General features: G+C 43.0%; 2 protein-coding genes across 9 annotated transcripts in view; one reads left to right on the forward strand and one right to left on the reverse strand.

Moving 5' to 3' along the window:
* UBALD2 (UBA like domain containing 2) overlaps nt 1-25,612 on the reverse strand; it is a 468,792-nt gene that overhangs the window by 39,009 nt on the left and 404,171 nt on the right. The window lies entirely within an intron of this gene.
* Nucleotides 1-25,612, forward strand: part of RNF157 (ring finger protein 157) — a 98,486-nt gene that overhangs the window by 7,948 nt on the left and 64,926 nt on the right. For 6 of the 7 annotated variants that reach the window (XM_050764251.1, XM_050764253.1, XM_050764252.1 and 3 more), the window contains exon 2: nt 18,706-18,824. In XM_050764251.1, coding sequence (XP_050620208.1) covers nt 18,706-18,824 — 119 coding nt within the window. Of the gene's footprint in view, nt 1-18,705; nt 18,825-25,612 lie in introns of those variants that run through there. The other variant, XM_050764258.1, reaches the window with a different exon arrangement.

Here is a 25,612-nt window from a genome sequence, read left to right on the forward strand (position 1 = left end):
AAAATCCATTGTTTATTTCATGGTACAGTCATATGATGAAACACTGCTCAGCAATTTAGTTTTTTGTTTGTTTTTGCTTTAGAAACAGGGTCTTGCTCTCGTACCCTGGCTGGAGTGCGGTGGTGTGATCATAGCTCCCTGCAGCATTGACCCCCTGGGCTCAGGCACTCCTCCAGCCTCAGTCTCCCAAGTAGCTGGGACTACAGGCACATGCCACCACTCCCAGCTAATTTTTTAAATTTATGTTTTGTAAAGACAGGGTCCCACTCTGTTGCCCAGGCTGGTCTTGAATTCCTAGTCTTGAGCCATCCTCCAGCCTCGGCCTCCCAAAGTGCAGGAATTACAGGCCTGAGACAACACGGCTGGCCATATTCACTAATTTAAAAGGATGAACTACTGATACATGCTACACAACATGATTTAACTTCAAAAACATTATGCTAAGGGAAAGAAACCAGATGCAAGACTATATATCATAGGAGTTTTGTTTATATGAAATGGCTAGAAGAAGCACATTTATAGAGACAGCAGAATAGTGTTTGCCTAAGGCTGATAATAAGAGTAGGAATTAATTGTAAATGGGCATGATGGAACATTTTGGGGTGATGGAAATATTTTCAGCTGGATTGTGATGATGGTTGCCAAAATCATTGAATTGTTCAATGGATGAATTTTACACCATGTTTATTATACTTCAAAAAACCTCTTAAACATAACAGCACAGAGGGGTTTATGCCTTTTGGATAAAATGAATACAAGAGCTTGATAACTGAAAGGGTGGGGTTCTTGGTAGCAAAAGGCATTGAACGTAGGCTTTTTTTTTTTTCTTTTTTAAATAAATGGAGATGGGGTCTCGCTATGTTACCCAGGCTGATCTTATACTCCTGGGCTCAAGCAGTCCTTCCACTTTGGGAGGCCAAGGCTGGAAGATCACCTGAGGTTAGGAGTTTGAGAGCAGCCCAGTCAACATGGTGAGATCTCATCTCTACAAACAATTTTAAAAATTAGCCAGGCATGGTAGCGGGCACCTGTAGTCCCAGCTACTCAGAAGGCAGAAACAAGAGGATCGCCTCAGCCCAGGAGGTCAAGGCTGCAGTGAGCTATGATCTGGTCGCTGCACTCCAGCCTGGGTGACAGAGTGAGACCCTAACTTTAAAAAAGAAAAAAAAAAATGGATTAAATCTTTTTTTTTTTTTTGAGACAGAGTCTTGCTTTGTTGCCCAGGCTAGAGTGCAATGGCATGATCTCAGCTCACTTTGCAAGCTCCGCTTCCCGGGTTCGTGCCATTCTCCTGCCTCAGCCTCCTGAGTAGCTGGGACTACAGGCACCCACCACCACACCTGGCTACTTTTTTTTTTCTTTTTCTTTTTCTTGTATTTTTAGTAGAGATGGGGTTTCACCATGTTGGTCATGCTGGTCTCGAACTCCTGGCCTCGTGATCCACCCACCTCAGCCTCCCAAAATGCTGGGATTATAGGTACGAGCCACCATGCCGGGCTGAATATCTCTTTTTAAGAAATATGAGTGATTAGGAGGAGAGACTGAAAGTGTAGAGATTTGGTAGGAGACTCTTACAAGATAACCCTTTGTAATTGAACTTGGAAAGGGCTAAAGTCTTGACCCAGGATGCTTTGCATAAAGCACATGTTCAATGTTTTTGTTTCTTTGATGACTGACGTTTTTAGCCTGGGTGACCAGGGAAGTGAGATACCATTGACAGAAATTGGAATTCTGGAGCAGAAACTGCTTTTGAAGTGAGTCCTAAATGTCGACTGGTTGCTTTACTTTGCCTCAAGATCTGGGGAAATTAGACAAAAACCCACTAATTTCCCAAAACCACAGAACAGAGGATTCTAATGCCCCATCGAAGGGTTCTGTGGATTCCCAAGGGACTCACGTTATGATCATTTTGACTCCTGTGATCCAGTTGGCTGCCTTTGCCCCATTACACATGTGATATCAGTCCATTCTTCAATTTCTCCAAAAAATTCCATTCACATGATCTATTCAAAATATAGATTGTACTAATGATTTGTGGGGAATGATGAGTTGGGGTGTACGTTATAGAAATGCAAACAACTCCAGAGGAATCATAAGCATCGTTACCCTAAACTGTACTTGAGAGTTTTACTGACTCTTTAAGTTCTCCAACCCCAGCCTTTCTTTGTCCTAATGTCTCCTTCCTCTTTCCCTTTTTTTTTTTTTTTGACTTTTCATTCTTATGTCTTAGAAGAAAAACAAATTACAAGCAGTTTAGGTTCCATCAAGAAGCAACAAAAGCACCCATACATACCCTTAGTGTGCTGCTCTCTGTTCTAAGTAGCTCTTTAAGGTATAACCTCCAAAAAGATAGTGCCTTCCCTAAGAGGAGTTCTGGTGCCAGCTCTTCAAATAAAGTGCTCTTGATTCCTCCTCCTTTCAGAAGAAAAGATTATTGAGTTTGAGGCAAAGATGGGCTATCTGGATGAAAAGATATAGCAGATGATTGAAGATTTGGACTGAAATGCTGAGGATCAGAGACAAAGGTTTGGGAGTTGAGTATGGGAAGGGAGAAGCCAAAATTTATCGGTTGCCCACTGGACTTAGCCAGCTTCTATACACATGTGATCTTACTTGATCTCAACAATAATCTGTTGAAAGAAGTGTTATTGTCTCTATTTTACAAATAAACCAAAGCTCAAAAAGTTTAAATAATTTGTTCTAGGGCACAAAGCTGATAGTCAGCAGCATCAGGATAAAATCCAGCTCTCTCATAAGTCAAAACGTTTGCTTCGATTCTGTGAAGAAGAGAGAAAGTGTGAAGGAAGAGAAGAGGGCTGAACCCTTAAGATATGTCCATGTTTATGGTGAAAAGTGAAACAAGTGAGAGGCAGAAGAGACACAAACTATCCGGGGTTTTGAGGAAAGAGAACCTCAGAAATGAGTGTTGAATTCTGCAGAGGTAAATGAAGTGTGAGACAAGACTTAATTTGGTTGGTGTTCCAGAGAACAGTTTCAGTAGAGGGGTGGAAACTATTGTAAACATTTGAGGAATTACTGGATGTGTGGTGTGAAGGGACAGGATGAATCGGTGAATGGATGAGTGGTTGGATGGGTGAGTGGTTTTTTTTTTTTTTTTATTATTATTATTTTTATTCTTTTGAAATGGAGTCTCACTCTGTTGCCCAGGCTGGAATCCAATGGCGCAGTCTCAGCTCACTGCAACCTCTGCCTCCCAGATTCAGGCGATTCTCCTCCTGCCTCAGCCTCTTGAGTAGCTGGGGTTACAGGTGCCCGCCACCACACCCAGCTAAGTTTGTATTTTAGTAGAGATGGGATTTCACCATGCTGGCCCAGGCTGGTCTTGAACTCCTGACCTCAGGTGATCCACCTGCCTCAGCCTCCCAAAGTGCTGGGATTACAGGTGTGAGCCACTGTGCCTGGCCTGAGTGACTGGTTATTAAGCCATGGCAGATGGAACTTTTTTGGTATTTTTTTTTAAGTTGGGGAGACCAGTATGTGCTTGTAGGATGAGGTAAGTAAGAAGCCAGTGGAGAGAGAGGAACACAAGTGTTAAACAGAAGGATGGTTACTGATGTCGTCTCAGGTGAGGTAGACGCAGTTGGGAATGAGAACTCAGGTGAAGAAGTTAACCTTGGAAAGGAGGAATGCCTCCTTGAGACTGGAAGAAAGTATGGATAGAAATATGGGGAAGTTGTTAGGTGTTGAAACTTTTGTAATGCATAAGAGTTTTGAGAGAGTGCCACAAAGAAGGAAGAAGGGTACAGGATTGGGGTTGGGATGTGAGAAAGTGGGAAGGGTTTAGATGCATTGATGTGTGTCTTTCTCTAAATGCTGTGAAGCTACCATTGTTACGACTATGTTGTACTGGTTCAGAATAGAAGAGTCCAGATCTAAGTATATTTAGCATGATAAGAATAGAATTTAAATTAGTGGGGGGAAATGGAATAGTCAATAAATTTAAAAAAAAATTTCTTTTTAGAAAAAAACCCCACAAAGTCTACATCTATGAATTCCATTTGTAAAAAACAGGAAGCAACATAAACTGTAAAGAGAATGTTTATCAGTAGGGAAACAGTTAATTAAATCTGGACATTCAGTGGGAATACAGTATTATGGTTAAGAGCACAGGTTCTGGAATGAATATAGCTGAATCTGGGGACCTGACACTACCTCTTTTTTTTTTTTTTTTTTTTTTTTGAGGTGGAGGTTAGCTCTTGCTGCCCAGGCTGGAGTGCAATGGTGCGATCTCAGCTCATAGCAACCTCTGTCTCCCAGGTTCAAGCAGTTCTCCTGCCTCAGCCTCCTGAGTAGCTGGGACTACAGGCATGCACCACCACACCTGGCTAATTTTGTATTTTTAGTAGAGACGGGGTTTCTCCATGTTGGTCAGGCCGGTCTCAAACTCCTGACCTCAGGTGATCCGCCCGCCTTGGCTTGCCAAAGTGCTGGGATTACAGGCATGAGCCACTGCGCCTGGCCACTACCTCTTACTATCTGTGTGATCTTGGACAAATTATTTAACCTCTGTGCATTAGTTTCCTCTTCTATAAAATGAAAAGAAAATAGCAACATCTTCATAGGGTTGTGAAGAATAACCCATGTAGTACTTTCTAGTACAGTGCTGGTATAGAGTCAGTCCTCTGAAGAGGTTATAGGCCCGGCACAGTGACTCGCCTGTAATCCCAGCACTCTGGGAGGCCAAGGCAGTTGGATCACCTGAGGTCAGGAGTTCGAGACCAGTCTGGACAACATGGTAAAACCCTGTCTCTATTAAAAATACAAAAATTAGCTGAGTGTGGTGGCGGGTGCCCATAGTCTCAGTTACTTAGGAGGCTGAGGCAGGAGAACAGGCGTAAACCCGGGAGGCAGAGCTTGCAGTGAGCTGAGATCCGGCCACTGCACTCCAGCCTGGGCGACAGAGCGAGACTCCGTCTCAAAAAAAAAAAAAGAAAAGCTTATTAGTATTATTTGGCCACTGAAAACAATGAGGTCAGGCCATAAATAGAGACATAGAAAGATGCCTACAGTATATTAGGTGAAAGCAACTTGCAGATCAATATGTGCAACAAACAGTCCATTCGATTAAAAAAATAATAGAACAGGCCAGGCGCGGTGGCCCACGCCTGTAATCCCAGCACTTTGGGAGGCCGAGATGGGTGGATCACGAGGTCAGGAGATCGACACCATCCTGGCTAACATGGTGAAAACCCGTCTCTACTAAAAATACAAAAAAAATTAGCCAGGTGTGGTGGCGGGCACCTGTAGTCCCAGCTACTACAGAGGCTGAGGCAGGAGAATGGCGTCAACCTGGGAGGCAGAGCTTGCAGTGAGCCGAGATCGCACCACTGCACTCCAGCCTGGGTGACAGAGCGAGACTCCATCTCAAAAAAAAAAAAAAAAAAAAAAAAAAAGGACAAAACAGAACACCTGGATATATTTGTATATGTATAAAACAATCTGGAAGGCCACATCCGAATAGTGGAGTTACTTCTTATGGAGTAGGGTTAGATGATCACTTTTTAAATTGCTAACTTCTGTATACTAATTTTTTTGGCAAAGCACATGTATTGTGTATTTCTTTTTCTTTTTGTGGAGATGGAGTCTTACTGTGTTGCCCAGGCTGGTCTTGAATTCCTGGGCTCAAATGATCCTCCCTCAGCCTCCCAAAGTGCCGGGATTACAGTGTGAGCCATTGCACCCAACATGTAATTTTTTGTTTTTATTTGTATTTATTTATTTTTTTTTGAGACAGAGTCTCGCTTTGTCGCCCAGGCTGGAGTGCAGTGGCCGGATCTCAGCTCACTGCAAGCTCCGCCTCCCAGGTTTACGCCATTCTCCTGCCTCAGCCTCCCGAGTAGCTGGGACTACAGGTGCCCACCACCTCGCCCGGCTAGATTTTTGTATTTTTTAGTAGAGACGGGGTTTCACGGTGTTAGCCAGGATGGTCTTGATCTCCTGACCTTGTGATCCACCCGTCTCGGCCTCCCAGAGTGCTGGGATTACAGGCTTGAGCCACCGTGCCCGGCCTATTTGTATATTTTTGAGATGGAGTCTTGTTCTGTTGCCCAGGCTGGAGTGCAGTGGTGTGATCTTGGCTCACTGCAGCCTCCGCCTCCCAGGTTCAAGTGATTCTTCTGCCTCAGCCTCCCAAGTAGCTGGGATTACAGATGCACACCACCATATCTGGCTAATTTTTGTGTTGGTAGAGAAAGAGTTTCACCATGTTGGCCAGGCTGGTCTCGATCTTCTGACCTCAAGCCTTGGCCTCCCAAAGTGCTGGGATTACAGGCATGAGCCACCGTGCCCAGCCCTAACTTTTTAAATAAATAAAAATATGCTCTAGGGCAAGTTTGTACAACCCACGCCCCACGGACTGGGCCACGTGTGGCCCAGGATGGCTTTGAATGCAGCCCAATACAAATTGGTACACTTTCTTAAAACATTATAAGATTTTTTGCAATTTCTTTCTTTTTTTTTTTTTTTTTTTAAGCTAATCAGCTATCATTAGTGTTAGTGTGTTTTATGTGTGGCGTGAAACCATTCTTCTTTCTCCAGTGTGGCCCAGGGAAGCCAAAAGATTAGACACCCTTGCTCTAGGGAGAAAACTTAAGTTCTTCTCATGAAGAACAAAAGCAGCACTGTAGTATTATAGAATTAAGCTGAATATTTAGAGGTGTTTGCAATTTTCTAATTTTTTTCTTATTTTTGTGATCTAAAGCTTATTGTTATTGAAATGTCATGAAGATTTTTTCAAATATATGAAAATTTACTAGGATTCCCATAGCCTATAGATTCCCGGCTAGTTTTTTGTATTTTTTAATAGAGACGGGGTTTCACCGTGTTAGCCAGGATGGTCTCGATCTCCTCACCTTGTGATCTGCCCATCTCGGCCTCCCAAAGTGCTGGGATTACAGGCTTGAGCCACCGCGCCCGGCCTAGATTCCCATAGAATTGTAGAATAATGGAAAATGGGTTTAATTGTCCTTTATTGAATGTTGTTATAATTCATAGTGGTTTGGTAACAAATGTCACAATATCTCATTGAGGCAGACATAATTTAGGGAACCCATTGCTCAATATTTAATTTCACTGTGGTGTTAGGAATATGCCCCCAAAACTTAAATTCAAAATGATTAGGCAAATTATTTAATACAATGAATTTTAAATGAGATTTTTCTTTTTGGATCACATTATGAGGAACAAATAGTTGATTTTCCCTTGTTGAAGTCAATTTATTGATTTTGGGCTCTTGCTTCAAAAATTGCCATTGATGGGGTAGGGCTCCCTCAGTGTAACACAAATTCCCTTTGCATTGCCCTGAGATCTTGTAGAGCCAGAAAGTACTGATCGTGACTAAGATAAAGTCAGATGTTAAGGAGTAGTGTCTGGAGCTGCTCTGGCCAGTGTGGGCCTTGCCCTGTGTTATTATACTTACTTCTTTCTGATAGTGCTCCGCAAAGTTGTACATGAATTGTGTATGTGTTGAAAACACTGCGTGTTCTAACATTTTTACCAAGGTTCAGAGTTATTTTGCTTTTGTTTGCAAAAATATAAAGTTGGGCAGTGTAGTCCATTTGGTTTTTTGTTTCATTATTTCCATATTTTATTCTGAATGGGGAGGCTATACGTTGAACTTGTTGTTTCTTCCACTAGATATGTAAAACACAATATTTAAAGTTGATGTGGAAAACAAAATGTTTTTGAGACTAAGGGGTTTGATGTACAATTCCTGTTTGTCAGAAAGAAAAGAATTTGAGCTTTATATGGTTGAGCATTTTATCATCAAATTCATTATCCCTCTTTCTTTTTTCCTATTACAGTACAGGAAAAGGAAAAGTCAGGTATTATGTTGTAAAGAACCTTGGCCGGGCATGGTAGCTCATGCCTGTAATCCCAGCACTTTGGGAGGCCGAAGCGGGTGGATCACCTGAGGTCGGGAGTTTGAGACCAGCCTGGCCAACATGGTGAAACCCCGTCTCTACTAAAAATACAAAAATTAGCCAGGTGTGATGGCTCATGCTTGTAATCCCAGCTACTTGGGAGACTGAGGCAAAATAATCACTTGACCCCAGGAGGCGGATGTTGCATCGAGCAGAGATCAGACCACTGCACTCTAGCCTGGGTGACAGAGTGAGACTATGTCTCAAAAAAAAAAAAAAAGAGAACGTTAAACACTTGACTCTTCTTCCACGTATATATGAAATAATAGACATTACATTTACACACACACACACACACACACAAAGTTGTTTTCATTTCTCTCACACACACTCTATTCTTTGCCACTGTCAGATGAACAGACAGGTGCAGAGTTGAGATGTGGAGTTAGCCAGACCTTCGGTTCAAACCTTGTATCTCAGTCTCTGCTATTTCTTAACTGTGGGACGTTGTGCGAGTCACTGATCCTTAGTTTCCTCAACTGAAAAATGGGCATAAGAGAATATCTTGCAGATGAAAATCAGGGATAATTTTGGTAAACTTCTGTGTCTTGCTTGCAATACATGCTCAGAAGTTAAAATAAAAATTCAAATGACAGCATTATAACCTGACTTGTGCTAAATTATTCCTCCCCATATGACTTTTTAAAATTGAGGTGAAGTTCACATAACATAAAATTATCTTAAAGTGAACAACTCAGTGGCATTTTGAACATTCACAATGTTGCGCAATCCACTACCTCTATTCTAGAACTTTTTTTTTCTTTTTTTTTTTTAAGACGGGGTCTTGCTCTGTCACCCAGGCTGGAGTACAGTGACACGATCCTCAGCTCACTGCAACCTCTGCCTCCCAGGTTCAAGCTGTTCTTGTGCCTCAGCCTCCCAAGTAGCTGGGATTACAGGCATGCACCACTACACCCGGCTAATTTTTGTATTTTTTTTTTTTTTTTTTTTTTTTTTTGAGACGGAGTCTGGCTCTGTCACCCAGGCTGGAGTGCAGTGGCGCGATCTCGGCTCACTGCAAGCTCCGCCTCCCGGGTTTACGCCCTTCTCCTGCCTCAGCCTCCCGAGTAGCTGGGACTACAGGCGCCCGCCACCTCGCCCAGCTAGTTTTTTGTATTTTTTAGTAGAGACGGGGTTTCACCGTGTTAGCCAGGATGGTCTCGATCTCCTGACCTCGTGATCCGCCCGTCTCGGCCTCCCAAAGTGCTGGGATTACAGGCTTGAGCCACCGCGCCCGGCCAATTTTTGTATTTTTAGCAGAGACAGGGTTTTTCCATGTTGGCCAGACTGGTCTTGAACTCCTGATCTTAAGTGATCTGCCCGCCTCAGCCTCCCAAAGTGCTGGGATTACAGATGTGAGCTACTGCACCAGGCCTCTATAACATTTTTATCACCTCAAAATAAAACCAATTAAACAGTTTGTCCCCACTCTCCCCTGCCCCATCCTCTGGCAATCACCAGTCCACTTTCTGTCTCTGTGGATTTACCTATCTGGATATTTCATATACATGGAATCATACTACAGTATGTGACCTTTCGTGTTTGGCTTCTTTCTCTCAGCATGATGTTTTGGAGGTTCATCCATGTTGTAGCATGTATCAGAACTTCACTTCTTTTTATGGCTGAATAATATTCCGTTGTATGGACATATGTTGGACATACTATATATCACATTTTGTTTACCCATTCATCTGTTGTTCGACATTTGTTTGCACCTTTTGATTATTGTAAATAGTACTTCTGTGAACCCATATGATTTGAACATCTATTATTTCCTTGTATTTTATTTCTTATAGTTATTTTAGAAGAACCAGTGAAGGAACATGAACAATAGCTGGGACCAAGAAAGTCCTGGTTTTTGTTGATTGTATACAGTAAAATATGTGGAAATTAAAGGGTTTAATAAAATAAAATCTGTACTTTGGATTTTCTGTTGCCATACTTTCCCCCCTTACAATGTATTCATTGAGGAAACCTGGTCATTTGTCTTGTTTGAGTTTTCTGCAGCCTGAGTTTTGCCAGTTGCCTCCCTGAACTGTCATTAATCATGTTCTGTTTTATTCCCTATAAGCTGGTGGTTGGGTTCAGCAGTTTGATCAAGTTCATTTTTTTTAAAGCTTTAAAATTTGAAGCTACTTACTTTGGTAAGACTACTTTGTTGCGTTTTCTGTCACTAGCATGTATCTGGTTGTCTTTTTTGTGGGGGAGAAGTTTGGTAATGAATGATTTATTAATTTATTAAGACTTACATTCTAATCCTATCATTCCTTCTTTGTTTATTAGCTAGAACATTTCTGTAAAGAGAAACTTTCCCTCATCCATCTTTTTTTTTTTCTTTTGAAATAGGGTCTCTGTTGCCTAGGCTGGAGTGCAGTGGTGCAAACACGGTTCACTGCAGCCTTGACCTACTGAGTTTAGACGGAGTCTCACGCTGTTGCCCAAGTTCTCTCACTGCAAGCTCCGCCTGCCTCTCCTGCCTCTGCCTCCTGAACAGCTAGGACCAAGGCCCTTGCCACCAAGCCAGCTAATTTTTTTTTTTTTTTTTTTTTTTTTTTTTTTGAGACAGAGTCTCACTTTATTGCCCAAGTTGGAGTACAATGGCGTGATCTTGGCTCACTGCAACCTCTGCCTCCGCAGTTCAAGTGATTCTCCTGTCTCAGCCTCCCGAGTAGCTGGGATTACAGGCGCACACCACCACGCCTGTCTAATTTTTGTATTTTTAGTAGAGATGGGGTTTCATTGTGTTGGCCAGGCTGGTCTCAAACTGCTGACCTCATGATCCGCCCACCTCTGCCTCCCAAAAGTGCTGGGATTACAGGCGTGAGCCACTGCACCTGGCCCAGCTAACTTAAAAAAAAAATTTTTTTTGTAGAGCCAGTGTCTTGCCACGTTGCCTCGGCTGGTCTCAAACTTCTGGGCTGAAGGCCTTCCCAAGTGCTGGGATTACAGGTGTGAGCCACAGCACCCAGCCTCCCCTCCTGTATTAATTATTCACTGCCCCAGAGGTACAGTTCATATAGGAAAGGCAAGATAAATGCTTGAGGCTTTCCCTTTAATCGCCAGTTTCCAAAATAGTGAATTGGTTTACTAGAATCCTTCAATGGTAACCTTTTTTTTTTTTTTTTTAAGATATCATTATGAACTCATTGACTTATACTTATTTTATGCCTTGCTCTTATTATCCTGATGAAGTTTAATATATTCCATCTTTGCTCTGTGGGAACCTCTTTAAGTCAGCTCTTGAGTCCCTTGGATATGACCCTAGCAGGTTTAGAGAGTGTCCTTTTTATCTGGTATGACAAGATGTTCTAGTCCCATCTTGTGTATTTCCTGCCACAGACTTGGAATGTGGCCTCCAAAGAGCCCTTGTTCCTGTTAGTGGGAATGATGTTTGGAGACTACAGGCTGGGTGCTAGAGGCACCCCTCCTACTTTGTTGGTCTTTGTTTCTAGGCCTTTTCAGTGGCCCGAGTTAGGAAACATTGTTTATAAAGATAAAATACACATCATGCATTTTTATTGAAATTTCTAATACAAATTCAGGACTGTATGGTTTTTATTTAACCTTGGCTTTCTTTAACTTTCTCTGTGATTCTCAATACACTAGGTATGATAAAATTGAAATATCATATAATTACAGGTGTGAGCCACTGCGCCCAGCTGTATTCAGTTTTCTTAAAGATATTTTCTTTTTTTTTTTTTTTTTGAGACGGAGTCTCGCTCTCTGGTCCAGGCTGGAGTGCAGTGGCCGGATCTCAGCTCACTGCAAGCTCCGCCTCCCAGGTTCACGCCATTCTCCTGCCTCAGCCTCCCGAGTAGCTGGGACTACAGGCGCCCGCCACCTCGCCCGGCTAGTTTTTTGTATTTTTTAGTAGAGACGGGGTTTCACCATGTTAGCCAGGATGGTCTCGATCTCCTGACCTCGTGATCCGCCCGCCTCGGCCTCCCAAAGTGCTGGGATTACAGGCGTGAGCCACCGCGCCCGGCGGAAGCTTGTTCTTTAGTAGACTCCTCAGATCAGCTCAGGGGCTTTTCTTTCTTTGAGTACCTTAAAATGTTACTTGTCTTCTGACATAAAGTGTTTCTGTTGAAAAGTCTGATGACACCGATTTTCTTCCCGTCTAGAATTTTGACTTTTTGCCTGGATGCCTTTCTTTCTTTAAAGGTCAGTCGTTTTACCAAACTTGTCTTAGTGTTGATCATTCTGGCTCATACCTTTTTTTTTTTTTTCCTTGATATTTATATGTTTATTATTGTGGCAAAAAAAAACACCACATGACATTAAATTTAATCATAGCAACCATTTTTAAGCATACAGTTTATTAGTGTTACATATATTCACACTGTTTTGCAACAGATGTCTAGAACTTTTTTATTTTGTGAAACTAAAACTATATACTTGTTAAACATTAATTTCCCCTTTCTCCTTCCCACTCATACCTTATGGTTTACGTATAATCTTGGAGATACGTGTATGATGTGACTTCTTAAAGCCTGCAAAGAATTCTGAATATGAGTTTTGCTTAAGAAATTGTAGCTCACTAATAATGGAACACTCGAAGTTTATCTACTAGTGACATATGTTTTTTTCCCATTAGCAAATAGGAATGGTGTATTTTAGTTGAGTTCTGCAGTTTATCTGTGAGTGACATGTTTTTCCTAGTAACAGATAGGCAAAGAAGTACTTTAGTAGAGTTCTTTTCCCCCACCACTTCTGATTTTGAAGCACAGTTCATTGTGTTAAGAAGTAAAACTATAGCCGGGCGCGGTGGCTCAAGCCTGTAATCCCAGCACTTTGGGAGGCCGAGACAGGCGGATCACAAGGTCAAGAGATCGAGACCATCCTGGCTAACACGGTGAAACCCCGTCTCTACTAAAAAATACAAAAAAAAACTAGCCGGGCGAGGTGGCGGGCACCTGTAGTCCCAGCTACTCAGGAGGCTGAGGCAGGAGAATGGCATAAACCCGGGAGGCGGAGCTTGCAGTGAGCTGAGATCCGGCCACTGTGCAGTGGGACAGAGCAAGACTCCGTCTCAAAAAAAAAAAAAAAAAAAAAAAGGTAGTAAAACTATACATAAGTTGTCTAGCAGTCATCTTGTTTGGGGACTGTTGATGTGTTTGGTGTTGGTATCTGATGATCTAGTAGCTGTACATAGTTGTGCACCAATTTGTCCCTCTAGAAGGACTGAGCAAATAGAAAGCTTTATTCAGTCTGAAAAAGACTGATTTGCTTTTCTCACTTGTCTAAATGAAAGCAAGTTGCTACAGGGGTTCATTTCAAAGAAAGGAAAAAGCAAATTTTTGGTTTTAAAATAAAATACAAATAAATTTATTTTTCCTTTTAACAGATGAGGATGGCTGGGCTCAGTGGCTCACACCTGTAATCCCAACACTCTGGGGGCTGAGGCGGGCAGATCTCTTGACCCAGGAGTTTGAGACCAGCCTGGCCAACATGGTGAAACCCCATCTCTACAGAAAAACAAAAACAAACAAAAAATAGATGAAGGTGTGGGGAACTCTTTTTAATTCATACAATCTTGCACATTTTATGCATCTTCCCCTTAATAACCAAAAGTTTAGAAATTAATATTGCCAAAGAATTATTAAATGAGTGATTGAACAGGTGTTCAAGCTAATTTTAAGTAAAAGTAAGAACAGTTTTGCCAACTATGTGATTTTGAGGAAATCATTCCCAGTTATAAGGATACAACTGATATAGCTTTTGTGGGTTTTTTTTTTTTTTTTTTTTGACAGGATCTTGCTCTTTTACCCAGGCTGGAATGTAATGGTGCAATCATGGCTCATTGCAGGCCTAACCTCCTGGGCTCAAGTGATCCTCCCACCTCAGCCTATTGAGTAGCTGGGACCACAGGCTTGGGCCATCATACCCAGCTAAGTTTTTAATTTTTTTGTAGAGACAAGGGTCTAATTGTAATATATTGTGAACATTTTTAATGTCAGTAGATATAGATTTACAACACCACTTTGAATGGCTTCATAATACTCTACTGACTGAATATACCATATTATTATTATTATTATTATTATTTTTAAATATACAGAGACAGAGCCTCACCATGTTGCCTAGGCTGGTCTTGAGCTCCTGGGCTCAAGTGATCCTCCCACCTTGGCCTCCCAAAGTGCTGGGATTACGGGTGTGAGCCACCACACCCAGACTATTCTTGATTTTAATGCAAGGCAAAACTACAATTAGCTCTACACATCTTTTGTGGTCATTTCTTTTCTTTTAATATTATGGCATACAAGGTCATTTCTAATCGAACCCTGTTGCCTGCTTTAACTCTAAAATTTAGCCCCCAAATCATTAGTGGTCCTCTCTCACTAGGTTCAATCACGACCACCTCTAAGCCAATCATCCGTGGATTTTTACTGCCCCAGATCCCTCCCCTGAGCTCTCACAAGTACTGGAAATTCAGTGGTCCCACACTGAGGTCAACGTAGACAACTCCAGACATCAAACTCTCTTCTCCCCTTTATTCATGATTTGGGCAAGCCATCCATCCATGTAACATCTTTAACTTTTCCAATTTTACCTAATATATGATAAATGTATAATTCCTGATGCATAGAAAATATACCTACTAAAGTTCATCAGTAAATGACTTAAATTATTTGGGATTGCTGCTTCTACTTAAGGCAACTAGGTACCTCCCCTTCCATAAATTATGCATTCAGAAAATAGGGCTAGCAAGTGCTAGACATAAATAATTAATAACTAAGCTTTCCTAAATGATGAATTCCACTGCTGTATCACTGCAGATGGCTGCCCTTTGTCTTTTTAAGTTTTGATGGGTGACTTTCAGGAGTTCCTCAGTGATTGCTTTGATTTGGGCTGCATTATTACTCTCAAAGCATGTTTTTCTGCTTGTTTAATTCAATAGTTGCCTCACTTTGTGGTGAGTGATTTTATCCATATTGTTTTGTTTAATAGATGTTTCTAGATTAAAGCTTCTTGTGTAGAAAGTTTTAAAAAATCAATGTTTGGTTCAGTTTTTGCTAGAATTTTCTTCTCTGTCTTCCTTCCAATGGCTTCTCCACAGGCTCAAAGTGCTGAATCTCCTTTTTTTTTTCAGTTTGCTATAAATCTTTTTTTCCTTTTTTCTTTTCTTTTCTTTTTTTTTTTCCTTAGGGTCTCACTCTGTCACCCAGGCTGGAATGCAGTGGCAATCATAGCTCGCTGCAACCTTGAACTCCTGAACTCAAGCGACCCTTCTGCCTCAGCCTTCTGAGTAGCTAGAACTATAGGCATGTGCTACCATGCCCAACTAATTTTTGTATTTTAAATTTTTTTTGTTGTTTGTTTTCAGTAGAGACAAGATCTTGCTAAATTTGCTAAGTTGCCCGAGCTGGTCTTGAGCTCCTGGCCTAAAGCAATCCTCCTGCCTTAGCCATCCAGTTTTAGGATTACAGGCAAGACCCATCACACCCTGCCTGCTACATATCTTTAACAAAAATTGCAACTGATTTAGGGAGTTTGTGTATATCCTCACTGTATTATATACAAGCAAGCCTTTTTTTTTTTTTTTTTTTTTTTTTTTTTTTTTTTTGAGACGGAGTCTTGCTGTGTCCCCCAGGCTGGAGTGCAATGGCAGGATCTCGGCTCACTGCAAGCCCCGCCTCCCAGGTTCACGCCATTCTCCTGCCTCAGCCTCTACAGGGGCCTGCCACCACGCCCAGCTAATTTTTTGTATTTCCTTTTTTTTTTTTTTTAGTAGAGACAGGGTTTCACCGTGTTAGCCAGGATGGTCGCGATCTCCTGATCTCATGATCTGCCCACCTCTGCCTCCCAAAGTGCTGGGATTATAGGCGTGAGCCACCGCGCCTGGCCAAGCCTTTTGCCACTTAATAAGTTCCTGGTATTAATTTCAGAAATGGGGTATATGAGAGTATTGATAAAGGTATATAGTGGGCTACGTCCTTTACTTTGGACAGCTTACCTTCATGGGAGAATTAGATAATAGAAATCAGGGCTGAGAGGCATTCATTTAATCATCAAACTTCAAATGGATTCCCAGATGGAATTTTCAGCATAACCTAAGCTTGCTTTGGTGACTTCTCACTTCCATCGTATCCTGTCAGTTCCTTGGTTTGTCTGAATGAGGCTGATGGGAATTTTGGCCCCTGACTGCTGATTTCATTTGGTTATTATATGGTACTGAAAATATTTCTGCCTCATGGCTGATTAAGAAGGGGCAGAGGGGCCCTGCCAGGACTGATGTCCCAGCAGTTCTGGCAATTAGCACTGTTAATGAATTTGAGGTGGAGAGGGTATGTGTGTAGCCTTCTTTCATAGCATTAAATTGTCCCCTTATTTTACACCATAGTCTATGTAGTCATTGGTAGGGAAAGCCAGGGATAGCTGTATTATTTAAATTCATATTTTCCTATGAAACAATCATGTTTTGCAGCAAGTTAAAATGTGAAGAACATTCATCATAGAAGATTATGGAGGTATAGCAGTAGTGGTAGGTGGGAACTGAGACCTCTGTGTGTAAGTATAAGCTGGCTTATGAAAATCTAGGCAAAGAAATGTATGTGTCTGTGGATATAGGAAAAAACTCAGTTTCTCCTATACACTCACAACACAAGCAGCACAGAAAACTTCTGTGACCTCTGGTCAGCGAAATGTGTGGGGATTCTCTCCACCAGCAACCACTCAGTTCTGCAGAGGACACCAGCTGGGTGTCCTCCAATTCATTTCAATTCTGATACTACTTGAAGATAGTGTCCAATCCCACAGGTTGAAGGTGCAATCTCACAAGACTGCCCCCCGCTTCTGATGCCCATTGCAAGCCCCAGGTTGTTTTACCTGTGCTCCCGACTAACCAACCAGAAAGCAGGATTCCCATAACCCCCTCCTTGGGTTTGATTAACTTGCTAGAGAGACTCACAGAACTAGGGAAGCACATTTACGAGTTTATTATCAAGGATATTACAAAGGATACAGAGAGAGAGACATAGGGTGAGGTTATGTGGGAAGGGGCACAGAGCTTCTATGCCGTCTCTGGGCACGTTACCCTCCAGAAACCGCCAAGTATTCCCCTGTTTGGAAGCTCTTCAAGCCCACTCCTTTGGATATTTATGGAAGCTTCAGTATATAGCATGATTGATTACATCATTGGACATTGATGATCAGCTTAACTTTCAGCTCCTCTCCCTTCTTCAGTGGTTAGGGGATAGGCTGAAAGTCCCAACCCTCTAATCCTGCCTTTTCTTTCCAGTGACAAGCACCCGTCCTGAGGCTACCTAAGGGCTGCCAGGCACTGGTTAATTCATTAGCATATGTAAAGACAAAAAAAAGACATTACTTTGGATACTCCAAGGATTTTTTTTTTTTTTTCCCCCCGAGATGGAGTCTCGCTCTGTCACCTAGGCTGGAGTGTAGTGGCGTGATCTCGATTCACTGCAGCCTCCGCCTTCCGGGTTCAAGTGATTCTCCTGCCTCAGCCTCCTGAGTACCTGGGACTGCAGGTGCGCGCCACCACACCTGGCTAATTTTTTTTTTTTTTTGAGACAGAGTCTCCCTCTGTCGCCTGGGCTGAAGTGCAGTGGCTGGATCTCAGCTCACTGCAAGCTCCGCCTCCCAGGTTTATGCCATTCTCCCACCTCAGCCTCCCGAGTAGCTGGAACTACAGGCACCCGCCACCTCGCCCGGCTAGTTTTTTGTATTTTTTTTTTTAGTAGAGACGGGGTTTCACCGTGTTAGCCAGGATGGTCTCAATCTCCTGACATTGTGATCCACCCGTCTCAGCCTCCCAAAGTGCTGGGATTACAGGCTTGAGCCACCGCGCCCGGCCTAATTTTTGTATTTTTAGTAGAGACAGGGTTTCACCGTGTTGGCCAGACTGGTCTCTAACTCCTGACCTCAAGTGATCCGCCCCCCTCGACCTCCCAAAGTGCTGGGATTACAGGCATGAGCCACCGCGCCCGCCTGGATATTCCAAAGATTTTAAAGAGTTGTGTTCCAGGAAATAGGGTTGAAGATCAAACATATATTTTACAGTATCACAGTGTATGTATATGATGATACCTGTAGCTGAGATTCTTCAATACATGGAATAACTATAAAGGCAAAAGTCAGGAACCAAAATATATATATATGATCATTATTGTGCATTGTAGGACCTTTTGGTCTTTTGGCTGGAGGTATTTTAAACAGATCATTAGAAGAATTTAATTAAGAATGTTAAAAGGAAAACAGTGATCTATTCTATGTTTGGTATCTTGGGTTTTCCCTGCTATGATTTTGCTTATTTTGTGCCATTGTCCCAAATCAGAAAAAGAAAACACTCTTGGGATTAGAAATTGCTCTAATTATTCATTCAGAGGGTTAACTTTTTTGTTTTTGTTTGTTTGAAACGGAGTCTTGCTCTGTTGTCCAGACTGGAGTGCAGTGGTAGGATCTCGACTCACTGCATCTCTGTCTCCCGGGTTCAAGCCATCTGCCTGTCTCAGCTTCCTGAGTAGCTGGGACTACAGGCATGTGCCACCACACCCGGCTAATTTTTACATTTTTAGCAGAGACAGGGTTTTGCCATGTTGGCCAGGCTGGTCTTGAACTCCTGATCTCAGGTGATCTGCCTGCCTCAGCCTCTCAAAGTGCTGGGATTACAGGTGTGAGCCACCACGCACATCCCAAAAGGTTAACATTTTTAAAAATCAGCTTTTTTTTGTTTTTTTAAACTAGATTTAGGTTGACTGTTTTCTGCTTGTTTGATTTTTTTCTGTTTGTTCTTCTCTAGGAAGCTATTTTGCCAGCCACTTCATTATGGGAGGAGAGAAGTTTGACTCAGCTCATCCTGAAGGTTACCTGTTTGGAGAGAACAGCGATCTGAACTTTCTGGGGAACAGACCAGTTGCGGTATGGCTGTAATCAGTTTACTCCCACTTGGAGTTCAAAAAGTGTAACAAAAATACGTTTGCAGTTGCTTGTTCAGCAGTTTGTAGCTTGGTCTGAGTTGAGAGAGACGCACTAGAAGGCAAACTGCAGCCTCCTTGGTTGTATGGGGTCTCTTGTTGCTAGAGGACTGGAAGAGCTCCTGGTGTCTTGTGAGGGAGAGGATGAGTCTCACAAATTAAACTTTCTTGAGGATCCAGATCTCTCCCTAAATGCCACCTCTTCAGGCAGCCCTTTTCCAAGGGCTTACCTTTTTTTTTTCTTCACAGCACTTAACACCAACCTTTTATTGATTTGTCTCTTTCTCTGCTTATTGTCTGCCTCCCCCTTTAGAATGTAAGTTTCATAAGGCAAGAACTGTTTTTACTGTAGTATCCCAAACCTAGAACAAAGCCTGGCACGTAATGTTAAGCCCTTAATAAATGATTGTTGAATGAATGACTGAAAGTTTTTCTTTTGATATGCGAGTTGCTAAGATAATACATTTCTCTCAGTTGTTCCTTCAGTTCATCTCATAAACTTCTATTGAGCACCTTCTCTGCATCCAGCAGGAGGCTTTGTAATAATAGCTGCCAGATGGCTATTGAGTGGCTACTGTGTGCTAGGAAGGTCCTAGAGACCCCTGTTCCATATGAAGACCACTTGACATAGGACTTATCACTCCATTTTTTTTTTTTTTGGAGACAGAATCTCGAACTCTTGCCCAGGCTGGAGTGCGGTGGCGCGATCTTGGCTCACTGCAAGCTCTTTCTCCCAGGTTCACGCCATTCTTCTGCCTCAGCCTCCCGAGTAGCTGGGACTACAGGCGCCCACCACCATGCTCGGCTAAGTTTTTGTATTTTTAGTAGAGATGAGTTTCACCATTTTTTAGCCAGGATGGTCTCGATCTCCTGGCCTCGTGATCCACCCACCTCAGCCTCCCAAAGTGCTGGGATTACAGGTGGGAGCCACTGCACCTGGCTATCACTTCATTTTATAAGCAAGAGAACTGAGGTGTTCGGAGAGATGAATAATGATAGAAGCTAGGAAGTGCACACTATGTTCTAAGCACTGTTCTAAGGGTTTTATATACATTTTTCTCAAAGTCATATAACTAGGTTTGCCTGGTCACACATCAATAATCTTTCCAGTGCTCCTCACTGCCTTGAAATATTCTGCCTTCCCCAAGAAACTCCCAGTTTGGTGGAGCAGACAAAACACGGAAACAGAAAATGTTTAAATAACAATAAAGATCAGAAGTGATTGAATTTGGTGGGAATTGAGAGTGGAAGAAGACAATGGCAAGGGCAGGTTGCTTCAGTGTTACGCTGGGAAGAGGTGCAGGGAGTTGAACTGGCCTTTGAAAAATGGTGGGTTGGATGAGGCCTTTCCAGGGGTACAGCACAGCCCAGGCCTAAGAGCATTCAAGTTGTTGAATTGACAAACATTTACCAAGCAACTACTGTGTGTCAGGTACTGTGATAGGTGTTGTGGATACAGAGCTGAAATGAGCATGGTTTGTTCTTCCCTGGAACAAATACGGAAACAAGTCTGGCCCGATGGGAAAGGTGGGCCGGGCGCAGTGGCTAACGCCTGTAATCCCAGCACTTTGGGAGGCCGAGGTGGACAGATCACCTGAGGTTGGGAGTTTGAGACCAGCCTGGCCAACATGGCGAAACCCCATCTCTACTAAAAACACAAAAATTAGCCCAGGGTGGTGGCACACCCCTATAATCCCAGCTGCTCCAGAGACTGAAGCAGGAGAATCGCTTGAACCTGGGTTGCAGTGAGCTGAGGTTGCCCCACTGCACTCCAGCCTAGGGGACAGAGGGAGACTCTGTTTAAAAAAACAAGGTCAAGAGATTGAGACCATCCTGGCTAACATGGTGAAACCCCATCTCTACTAAAAATACAAAAATTAGCTGGGCGTGGTGGTGTGCGCCTGTAGTCCCAGCTACTCGGGAGGCTGAGGCGGGAGAATCGCTTGAACCCAGGAGGAGGAGCTTGCAGTGAGCCGAGATCACTCCTTTCTACTCCAGCCTGGGCAACAGAGTGAGACTCCATCTCAAAAAAACAGAAACAAAACCGAAAATGCCCTTTCTTCTATTAATAACATGAACTTGATGTTTGCATCTGTTTCTTTTTCCTTTCATCTGATGTAAAGATAGTTTATATATTTAAAAAAGTTTTGGCCTTTTCAGTCCATAAAGATGATATAAAAATAAGTAAATCAGGGATGTCCAATCTTTTGGGTTCCCTGGGCCACATTGGAAGAAGAGGAATTGTCACATTGGGCCACACACGAAATACACTAGCAGTAACAATGGCTGATGAGCTTAAAAAAAAAATTGCAAAAAAATCTTTTTTTTTTTTTTGAGATGGAGTCTCGCTCTGTTGCCCAGGCTGGAGCGCAGTGGCCGGATCTCGGCTCACTGCAAGCTCCGCCTCCCGGGTTTACGCCATTCTCCTGCCTCAGCCTCCTGAGTAGCTGGGACTACAGGCGCCCGCCACCTCACCCGGCTAGATTTTTTGTATTTTTTTAGTAGAGACAGGGTTTCACCATGTTAGCCAGGATGGTCTCGATCTCCTGACCTCGTGATCCGCCTGTCTCGGCTTCCCAAAGTGCTGGGATTACAGGCTTGAGCCACCGCGCCCAGCCGCAAAAATATCTTACAATGTTTTAAGAAAGTTTATGAGTTTCTGTTGGGCCACATTAAAAGCCGTCTACCCTTGGGCCGCAGGTTGGACAAGCTTGAAGTAAATTCTGCTTTAGGTTCAACTTGCAATTTATGTTGTCTGGCAAACTTTTCCCAAGTTTGCCTGTGCCGACCTATGAATGTCTGAGCTCTTCCTGAAATGCTGGGTAGCAGCCCTGACCTTAAAGTTGAGGCTTTTTCCCAAAGAAGATCAAGTTGGGCACAGTGGCATGTGCCTGTGGTCCCAGCTACTCAGGAGGCTGAGGCTGAGATGGGAGGATCACTTGAGCCCAGGAGAATTCGAGTCCAGTTGGAGCAACATAGCAAGACCCCCATCGTAATCAATCAATCAGTAAATGCCACTTTAAAAAAAAAAGGGACATCAACATTGGAGTTTTTGTTGTTGCTTTTGTGTAGTAATCATTAAGTATGCTTAATGTTGCACAGAGCAAATGAATTTTTTTTTTTTTTTTTGAGACAGAGTCTCACTCTGTTGCCCAAGCTGGAGTGCGGTGGCATGATCTTGGCTCACTGCAACCACAGTCTCCCAGGCTCAAGTGATTTTCCTGCCTCAGCCTCCTGAGTAGCTGGGATTACAGGCGACTGCCACCACACCTGGCTAATTTTTGTATTTTTTTTAATAGAGATGGGGTTTCACCATGTTGGCCAGGTTGATCTTGAACTCCTGACCTCAGGTGATCCACCCATCTCGGCCTCCCAAAGTGCTAGGATTACAGGTGTGAGCCACCGTGCTGGCGAATGTTTTTAAAAGACATAATCTTATATTAGGAAAGCAAATCAGAGTAACTTCATATAGCTACATAAAAATGTAGTATAGAGAATAAATGCAGTATGTTTTTCTTTTCTTTTCCCCGTAGGTTATTTGATAATAATAATAATGGCTAACATTTGAACACCTAGTTTTTGCCAGGGCTGATTGTTCTAAGCTTTTCTTCTGTGTTATCTCATTTTGTCCTCACATCGTAATGAGAAAGGTCCTCGTTCAACAGGTGAAGAACATGTGGCACACAGAGTTTAAAGACTGCACAGCCTGTCAGGGATCAGGATTGGAACCTAGCCGTCTGGCTTCAGAGCCTGATCCACTCTGCCATTTTGGCTAATTAGGCCTGGTGTACTCAGGAACTCTGCCCACAACCTGTTTGTGAGTCCATTGTGTAGATCTTCAAGTGCAATTTCTGAAATATTGATACCTGAAAGTGGAATGAGGCCAGCACAGTGGCTCACGCCTGTAGTCCCAGCTGCTCAAGAGGCCGAGGTCCATGGATCTCTTGAGCCTAGAAATTGAAAACCAGCCAGGGCAACATAGCGAGACTCTCATCTCTACAAAATATAAAATAAAAAAAATTAGCCAGGCATGGTGGTGCATGCCTCTAGTCCCAGCTACTCAGGAGGCTGAGGTGGGAGGATTGCTTGAGCCCAAGATGCCAAGGCTTCAGTGAGCTCTGATCACTGCAGCCTGGGCAACAGAACAGGAACCTGTCTCAATAAATAAATAAATGAATAAAAGTAGATGAGTGGCAGTGATATGTTCTCTTGGAGCGCCTCTTCAGAGTTCGTGTTCCATGTGTAATTCCGTCTGCTGAGCTGACCTCTGGGTTTTGCCATTACTGCACAACATGCTTGTTTAGGGGAAGGCCCAGAGATTGAAGATTGATGTGTAGCTTGAGTTCTAAACAGCTGACTTCCACTCTCTAGCAAAAGATCTTGGGTGTCAGCACATGAGTGTTAGGTTACAGGGGAACAAGAAAGAGAACAACCTTTTAAAGCCATCCAGCAGCATGCAGTAAGAGCGGCTCCTCTTTGCAGAGAGAATGAATATGGGCAGTGAAATATGTTAAAATTAATTGTTATATTAAGGTATAAATGCCATAGACTTCCTGACTTCTGCAATTTCCTGTCATTTCTGAATGAGCAGACTAAAAAGTGTATCATTTGACTGAGCTGTACTTCGCATCACAGATCTACCACTTAGGATAACCCATCAAAGCCATTTTTTTTTTTCCTCTAGAGATAGGGTCTTGCTCTGTCGTCCAGGCTGGAGTGCAGTGGCGTGATCATAACTCACTGCAGCCTCAAACTCCTGGGCTCAAATGATCTGCCTGCCTCAGTCTCCTGAGTGGCGGGGAATAAAGGTGCATGCTACTACACTGGGCTAATTTTTAAAAATTTTTGTAGAGACAGGGTCTTGCTGTATTGCCCAGGCTGATCTCAATCTCCTGGCTTCAAGCAGTCCTCCTGCCTCAGCCTTCCAAAGTTTTGGGATTGCAGGTGTGAGCCACCAAGCCCGGCCCAAAGCCAAATTTATTATCAAGTCTTAAGGGTCAGATTTTTTAATCAGTTATTTTATTTATTTATTTATTTATTTATTTTTATTATACTTTATGTTCTAGGGTACATGTGCACAACCTGCAGGTTTGTTACATATGTGTAAAGAAACTAGAGTGTATGAATATACAGAAAGATGGTGGAAGAGAGTTGGAATCTAGATTGCAAGTTTTATTTATATCTTACCATTAAACTCTTTGCAACCTTGGCAAATGTATCACTCAGGCGCTCAAATTACCTGCTTGTAACATGGAGATAGCTCTGACTTTAGGATAATGTAATGCTTGGAAGATTCCTTGGAATTGCTGGACAAAAAGCAGCATGCAGCAATGTTAGCTATACTTGCTACCTTTCCAGTTGGTTCTTTCTACAGCTACTTGTCGTTCTACGTAGAGGGATTTTCACTGTTTTGTTTGTTTGTTTTTTGAGGCAAGGTTCACTCTTGTTGCCCAGGCTGGAGTGAGACAATTGCAGTGAGCCGATTGCAGTGAGCCGAGATCCTGAGATCACACCATTGCACTCTAGCCTGGGCAACAAGAGTGAACCACCATGCCCAGGTAATTTTTTGTATTTTTAGTAGAGACAGAGTTTCACTATTTTGTTCCAGGCTGGTCTCGAACTCCTGACCTCAGGCAGTCCACCTGTCTCGGCCTCCCAAAGTGCTAGGATTACAGGCATGAGCCACCTTGCCCGGCCTCTTCACTGGTTTTTAAATACTGTCTTAAGTAGTAAATTGGGCTTCCGAAGGTCTTTCTGCTCTGGTCCCCTATATAAAGGAACTAAATTGTCTGTAAATCAGTTTTAAAATGTTAAATAAAGACCATCCCTTCCCTTTTTAGGTAGTGGAAGAACTGGTGTTGCTTTTCTGCTCCTTTATTGAGTTAGATCTTGTTTTGTTCGGATAATTACTGCCAAAACTCTTAAGTTATTAGAGGCTTAGAAATTAGTCAAGTAATGCCTTGACTCCTACCTGCCCTTTTTTTTCCTTTTGAGACAAGGTCTTGCCCTGTTGCCCAAGCTGAGGTACAGTGGCACAACTACAGCTCACTGCAGCCTTGACTTCCTAGGCTTAAGTGATCCTCCCACCTCAGATTCTCCAGTAGCTGGGACTACAAGCACGCACCACCATGCCTGGCTTTTAAAAAAAAACTTTTTATAGATAGAATGTCTTACTGTATAGCCCAGGCTGGTCTCTAACTCCTTTGCTCAAGTAGTCTTCCTGCCTTGGCCTCCCAGAGTGCTGGGATTATAGCTATAAGCCACTATGCCCCACCTCTACCTGCCTTTTTTTTTTTTTTTTTTGAGACGGAGTCTTGCTCTGTTGCCCAGGCTGGAGTGCAGTGGCCGGATCTCAGCTCACTGCAAGCTCCGCCTCCCAGGTTCACGCCATTCTCCTGCCTCAGCCTCCCGAGTAGCTGGGACTACAGGCGCCCGCCACCTCACCCGGCTAGTTTTTTTGTATTTTTTAGTAGACACGGGGTTTCACTGTGTTAGCCAGGATGATCTCGATCTCCTGACCTCATGATCTGCCGTCTCGGCCTCCCAAAGTGCTGGGATTACAGGCTTGAGCCACCGCGCCCGGCCTCTACCTGCCTTTTGTAGACAGGATTTCAAACCGCTCCTCTCATTTTATTTTATTTTATTCATTCATTCATTCATTCATTCATTCATTCATTCATTTTTGAGACGGAGTCTCACTCTGTTGCCTAGGCTGGAGTGCAGTGGCCAGAT

Source organism: Macaca thibetana, chromosome 16, assembly GCF_024542745.1.
Source record: "Macaca thibetana thibetana isolate TM-01 chromosome 16, ASM2454274v1, whole genome shotgun sequence".
NCBI lineage: Eukaryota > Metazoa > Chordata > Mammalia > Primates > Cercopithecidae > Macaca > Macaca thibetana.